This window comes from Oncorhynchus gorbuscha, linkage group LG24 (assembly GCF_021184085.1).
Source record: "Oncorhynchus gorbuscha isolate QuinsamMale2020 ecotype Even-year linkage group LG24, OgorEven_v1.0, whole genome shotgun sequence".
Lineage (NCBI taxonomy): Eukaryota > Metazoa > Chordata > Actinopteri > Salmoniformes > Salmonidae > Oncorhynchus > Oncorhynchus gorbuscha.
This window is the reverse complement of record NC_060196.1, coordinates 61,230,714-61,237,235: the sequence shown is the minus strand read 5'-3', so window position 1 is coordinate 61,237,235 and position 6,522 is coordinate 61,230,714. Positions and strand designations below refer to the sequence as shown.

Below are 6,522 nucleotides of genomic sequence, written 5' to 3'. Positions count from 1 at the left end.
TCTCTCTCTCTCTCCAGTCCAGTCTCTCTCTCTCCAGTCTCTCTCCAGTCTCTCTCTCTCCAGTCTCTCTCCAGTCTCTCTCTCTCTCAGTCTCTCTCTCTCTCCAGTCTCTCTCTCTCTCTCTCTCTCTCTCTCTCTCAGTCTCTCTCTCTCAGTCTCTCTCTCTCAGTCTCTCTCTCTCTCTCTCCAGTCTCTCTCTCTCCAGTCTCTCTCCAGTCTCTCTCTCTCAGTCTCTCCCACAGTCTCTCTCTCCAGTCTCTCTCTGGGGCAGTCTCTCTCTCTCTCTCCAGTCTCTCTCTCAACAGTCTCTCTCTCTCCAGTCTCTCTCTCTCTCTGTCTCTCTCTCTCACAGTCTCTCTCTCTCCAGTCTCTCTCAATCTCTCAGTCTCTCTCCAGTCTCTCTCTCTCTCCAGTCTCTCCAGTCTCTCTCTCTCCAGTCTCTCTCTCTCTCCAGTCTCTCTCTCCAGTCTCTCTCTCTCTCAGTCTCTCTCTCTCCAGTCTCTCTCTCTCAGTCTCTCTCAGTCTCTCTCTCTCTCTCTCCAGTCTCTCTCTCTCTCACAGTCTCTCTCAGGGTCTCTCTAGTCTCTCTCTCTCTCTCTCCAGTCTCTCTCTCCAGTCTCTCTCTCTCTCAGTCTCTCTCCTCCAGTCTCTCTTCTCCAGTCTCTCTCCAGTCTCTCTCTCTTCCAGGGTCTCTCTAGTAGTGCACTCTCTCCAGTCTCTCTCTCTCTCCAGTCTCTCTCTCTCCAGTCTCTCCAGTCTCTCTCTCTGACCAGGGTCTCTCTCCTCCAGTCTCTCTCCAGTCTCTCTCTCTCTCTAGTCTCTCTCCAGTCTCTCTCTAGTCTCTCTCTCTCTCTCTCTCCAGTCTCTCCAGTCTCTCTACTCTCTCCAGTCTCCAGTCTCTCTCTCCAGTCTCTACTTTAGACCAGTCTCTAGGGTAGTAGTCTCACTCTCCACCAGGGTCTCTAGTCTCTGCACTACTTCTCTCCAGTCTATCTCTCCAGTCTCCAGGTCTCCCAGGGAATCTCTCACCAGTCTCTCTGGTCTCTCAGTCTCTCTGCCAGTCTCTCCAGTCCAAGTCTCTCTGTCTCTCAGTCTCTCTCCAGTCTCTCAGTCTCTCTCCTCTCTCCTCCTCTCTCCCTCTGGAACCAGTCTCTTCCAGTCTCTCTAGTCTCTCTCTCTCTCTCACACAGCTCTCCTCTTTCCTCTCAAAAGACCAAAGAACAATCGAATGATACACATTTTCTGTTTGGCAGACAGTCCGACTGAGAGAACCATTGTGTGGGTCTCTAAATTCAGAGGAGAGTTATCTGTCTACAGAATTCACCCACAGTTACTTGAGCACCAGCGCTGGGAGTCTGGGGCAGGAGAGGCGTTTTTGTCATGATAGACCGACTCACTTCAACAGTGTGAACAGAACCCAGTAGCCTAATTATTCTGTCTCTGCCCACACAGGTTGTAGACTTGGGCATTTCCCACCCCGATACCAATCACTCAGGCTACTTCCCAAATGGTACCCTTTCCCTATATAGTGCACTACTTTAGACCAGGGTCTATAGGGTAGTAGTGCACTACTTTAGACCAGGGTCTATAGGGTAGTAGTGCACTACTTTAGACCAGGGTCTATAGGGTAGTAGTGCACTACTTTAGACCAGGGTCTATAGGGTAGTAGTGCACTACTTTAGACCAGGGTCTATAGGGTAGTAGTGCACTACTTTAGACCAGGGTCTATAGGGTAGTAGTGCACTGCTTTAGACCAGGGTCAATAGGGTAGTAGTGCACTGCTTTAGACCAGGGTCTATAGGGTAGTAGTGCACTACTTTAGACCAGGGTCTATAGGGTAGTAGTGCACTACTTTAGACCAGGGTCTATAGGGTAGTAGGGTACTACTTTAGACCAGGGTATATAGGGTAGTAGTGCACTACTTTAGACCAGGGTCTATAGGGTAGTAGTGCACTACTTTAGACCAGGGTCAATAGGGTAGTAGGGCACTACTTTAGACCAATATAGGGTGATGCTGTAGGGAATAGGGTGCCATCTGGGAAACAGTCTGTCAGGTCACTCCTGCCAGGGAAACATTACTCAACCAAGGCCCACAGACTGGTCAGTGTGACCCTTCACAGGGTTGTCACAATCTATTTGGCAAGGTTGAGGGCCATTCTGCCCCCGCCCCTCCTCCTCCTCCTCCTCCTCCTCCTCCCATGGAACTTTGCCATGTTGGCTTGCCAACAGGAAGCCCTCTCGTCTATCACTAATGGGCAATCAGGGGCACACACTCACACCCTCTGCCTAAGCCAATGATAAGGGCTCTCTGTGGCTGCCACCCAGTTTAGAAGAACGTTAAATGACGGAGACCTCATTCACACGTATGTATCCCGGTACTTCATACCAGGTGTTCATCTAAGAGTTTGTGCCCAGTCCCAAATCAATACCTAAAGACATCTAATCCTGCCAGATGTTCAGGCCAAGTTCCCAGGCCATAAAACATGTGCAGTCTAAAGCAACTCTCGACTAAATATAAATCGTCACCTGCCTTTTAGAACTCTTTAGAACTGTCTATTATGGTTTGTACTTTCGATCTGTTGAAACAGACTATCCACCGCGTGAACATAAATGTCTTGAGTTAAGACTGTTGATGCACCATGACATTCTAGTGGTTAGAGTGTAGAGGTTGTTGGTTCCTGAGTGAAACAGAGTGTAGAGGCTAGGGTACCTAGTGGTTAGAGTGTAGAGGTGGTAGGGTAGCCTAGTGGTTAGAGTGTAGAGGTGGTAGGGTAGCCTAGTGGTTAGAGTGTAGAGGTGGTAGGGTAGCCTAGTGGTTAGAGTGTAGAGGCGGTAGGGTAGCCTAGTGGTTAGAGTGTAGAGGCGGTAGGGTAGCCTAGTGGTTAGAGTGTAGAGGCGGTAGGGTAGCCTAGTGGTTAGAGTGTAGAGGCGGTAGGGTAGCCTAGTGGTTAGAGTGTAGAGGCGGTAGGGTAGCCTAGTGGTTAGAGTGTAGAGGCGGTAGGGTAGCCTAGTGGTTAGAGTGTAGAGGTGGTAGGGTAGCCTAGTGGTTAGAGTGTAGAGGCGGTAGGGTAGCCTAGTGGTTAGAGTAGGGTAGCCTAGTGGTTAGAGTGTAGAGCGGTAGGGTAGCCTAGTGGTTAGAGTGTAGAGGCGGTAGGGTAGCCTAGTGGTTAGAGTGTAGAGGCGGTAGGGTAGCCTAGTGGTTAGAGTGTAGAGGCGGTAGGGTAGCCTAGTGGTTAGAGTGTAGAGGTGGTAGGGTAGCCTAGTGGTTAGAGTGTAGAGGTGGTAGGGTAGCCTAGTGGTTAGAGTGTAGAGGTGGTAGGGTAGCCTAGTGGTTAGAGTGTAGAGGCGGTAGGGTAGCCTAGTGGTTAGAGTGTAGAGGCAGGGTAGCCTAGTGGTTAGAGTGTAGAGGCGGTAGGGTAGCCTAGTGGTTAGAGTGTAGAGGTGGTAGGGTAGCCTAGTGGTTAGAGTGTAGAGGCGGTAGCCTAGGGTTAGGGTAGCCTAGTGGTTAGAGTGTAGGGATGGCAGGGTAGCCTAGTGGTTAGAGTGTAGAGGAGGCAGGTAGCCTAGTGGTTAGAGTGTAGAGGAGGCAGCGTAGCCTAGTGGTTAGAGTGTAGAGGAGGCAGCGTAGCCTAGTGGTTAGAGTGTAGAGGTGGCAGGGTAGCCTAGTGGTTAGAGTGTAGAGGCGGCAGGGTAGCCTAGTGGTTAGAGTGTAGAGGAGGCAGGTAGCCTAGTGGTTAGAGTGTAGAGGAGGCAGGTAGCCTAGTGGTTAGAGTGTAGAGGAGGCAGGTAGCCTAGTGGTTAGAGTGGAGGGGCGGCAGGTAGCCTAGTGGTTAGAGTGTAGAGGCGGCAGGGTAGCCTAGTGGTTAGAGTGTAGAGGCGGCAGGGTAGCCTAGTGGTTAGAGTGTAGAGGTGGCAGGGTAGCCTAGTGGTTAGAGTGTAGAGGTGGCAGGGTAGCCTAGTGGTTAGAGTGTAGAGGAGGCAGGTAGCCTAGTGGTTAGGGTGTAGAGGAGGCAGGTAGCCTAGTGGTTAGAGTGTAGAGGAGGCAGGTAGCCTAGTGGTTAGAGTGTAGAGGAGGCAGGTAGCCTAGTGGTTAGAGTGTAGAGGGGGCAGGTAGCCTAGTGGTTAGAGTGTAGAGGAGGCATGTAGCCTAGTGGTTAGAGTGTAGAGGAGGCAGGTAGCCTAGTGGTTAGGTCGTTGGGCCAGTAAATCTGTCGTTCTGTCCCTGAATAATGCAGTTAACCCACTGTTTCCCTGGTAGGCCCGACATTGTAAATAAGAGTTTGCTCTTAAATGATTTGCCTAGTTAAACTTATAAAATACTCTCAAACGTGTCTGTCTGGCATGTGGGCCTACACTTGAAGAGGGAGTGAAATTTATTGAGAAACTGCAGAACCCTTCACATCATCTTAATGATATAGCCTAGTGGTTAGAGTGTAGAGGTGGCAAGGTAGCCTAGTGGTTAGAGTGTAGAGGAGGCAGGTAGCCTAGTGGTTAGGGTGTAGAGGAGGCAGGTAGTCTAGTGGTTAGAGTGTAGAGGAGGCAGGTAGCCTAGTGGTTAGAGTGTAGAGGAGGCAGGTAGCCTAGTGGTTAGAGTGTAGAGGAGGCAGGTAGCCTAGTGGTTAGAGTGTAGAGGAGGCAGCGTAGCCTAGTGGTTAGAGTGTAGAGGAGGCAGCGTAGCCTAGTGGTTAGAGTGTAGAGGAGGCAGCGTAGCCTAGTGGTTAGAGTGTAGAGGAGGCAGGTAGCCTAGTGGTTAGAGTGTAGAGGAGGCAGGTAGCCTAGTGGTTAGAGTGTAGAGGAGGCAGGTAGCCTAGTGGTTAGAGTGTAGAGGTGGCAGGGTAGCCTAGTGGTTAGGGTGTAGGGGTGGCAGGGTAGCCTAGTGGTTAGAGTGTAGAGGAGGCAGGTAGCCTAGTGGTTAGAGTGTAGGGGCGGCAGGGTAGCCTAGTGGTTAGAGTGTAGAGGAGGCAGGTAGCCTAGTGGTTAGAGTGTAGAGGAGGCATGTAGCCTAGTGGTTAGAGTGTAGAGGAGGCATGTAGCCTAGTGGTTAGAGTGTAGAGGAGGCAGGTAGCCTAGTGGTTAGAGTGTAGAGGAGGCAGGTAGCCTAGTGGTTAGGGTGTAGAGGAGGCAGGTAGCCTAGTGGTTAGGGTGTAGAGGAGGCAGGTAGCCTCATCTTAATGATATCCCCTTGTATATCATTAGATCCCCCCATTAAGTTAGCCAGGACAGAATGGAACCCGAGCCAACCCACTGTCCCCATCCAAAAATACACCATGGTCCCTTACATAGCCACATTCCATCCCCCACAGCAGACCTATTGTTGACGTCACTGAAATGTACCACGGTTCGTTATAATAGTCCATCTCGTGACATCATATAGGTCTACTTCCGGTTTATTATTGAAAACACTTAGGCTAATAACAATTAGCACCAAATAAGGTGCCGTTTATGTTAGCTGTCTGAGGCATCACCTGAAGACGACATGCATTTGCATGCAAGTGAGGTCATGTCAAAGGGACAAAGAAACGGATCACTAAAAAAATTGCCTAATAAGCATATAAATGATCGATTATTAGAGATAAAATATCGGAAATGTCTTTCGGTGAACACCTATGTTGTTGATGACTAGGTATAGTGAAATATTTAAAACGTATACACAGATCAAGCATGCTTGGAAGGGGTCACTCCAATTTCAGAAGAGATCACAGCTCCAGCCCCGGCGAAATGACACGTTGCCTTGCTGCGAGTTACGTAGAGAGACGCTCCGCTGGCACCGTGCATTCATTCTTATTATTCCAACCCCCAAAAGCGCCATAATAATTCCGATTTTTTTTTAACCGCATAGTTATGTCTGATCACTTCTTATAGACCCATTTGAAGAATCATTTATATCAAAAGAAAGGGCTTGCACCGCGACGAGAAGAGCTAGTTACGAACCGGATAATCATTTGAAAATGAATAAAGGAAAGAAAATAAAAAACAGAATTCACTTTACGCCAAGCAAAGAAAATGTCATTGAAACGCGGTGGCCGCTGTCAAACCAACCCGTGGAAATCAATGATAGGCAATATAATTGATCATCAATACAAAACGTATTATATAGACTTGTTCCATTAAATAACTAGGCTAATCTATTTAAATCGAAGCTGTCTTCCTCTCCGGTTTAGTTCAGAACGTATACTCATGAATACATAACGGCTGCTAATAGTGTTGATAAAAAGCATAAATTAATCAAACTTACCTTCACAGCTAATTTGACCACATCTGGGTTAACCGGTTTATTCGTTAATAAATTATTGTTGGAATATTGTTCGGTTCCTTCTCCTTTTGCCATCACTTTATAAATAAATAACCTTTGGAAAAAAAACAATAAATATTATATAAACAAATCTGTTCGTAAAACCGGCGTAATTGAAACAGAAATCAGTAGCACCTTTAGAGTTGAGTTCAGACTACACACAACCAGAAGAGTGACGCTGAAGAAGCTGTCATTCATGATGTAGTAAGTGAGGCCACGCCCCCCCCCCG

The 6,522-nt window shown here is 48.5% G+C and overlaps 1 protein-coding gene across 2 annotated transcripts in view; it reads right to left on the bottom strand.

The window, feature by feature from the left end:
• mfsd2ab (major facilitator superfamily domain containing 2ab) overlaps nucleotides 1-6,452 on the bottom strand; it is a 55,447-nt gene extending 48,995 nt beyond the window's left edge. The window contains exons 1-2 of one of the 2 annotated variants that reach the window (XM_046325418.1): nucleotides 6,428-6,452; nucleotides 6,236-6,347 (exon numbers count right to left, since the gene is read on the bottom strand). In XM_046325418.1, coding sequence (XP_046181374.1) covers nucleotides 6,236-6,328 — 93 coding nt within the window. In that variant the 5' untranslated portion in view covers nucleotides 6,329-6,347; nucleotides 6,428-6,452. Of the gene's footprint in view, nucleotides 1-6,235 lie in introns of both variants that reach the window. The other variant, XM_046325417.1, reaches the window with a different exon arrangement.
• Between the last annotated feature and the right edge of the window lie 70 nt (nucleotides 6,453-6,522).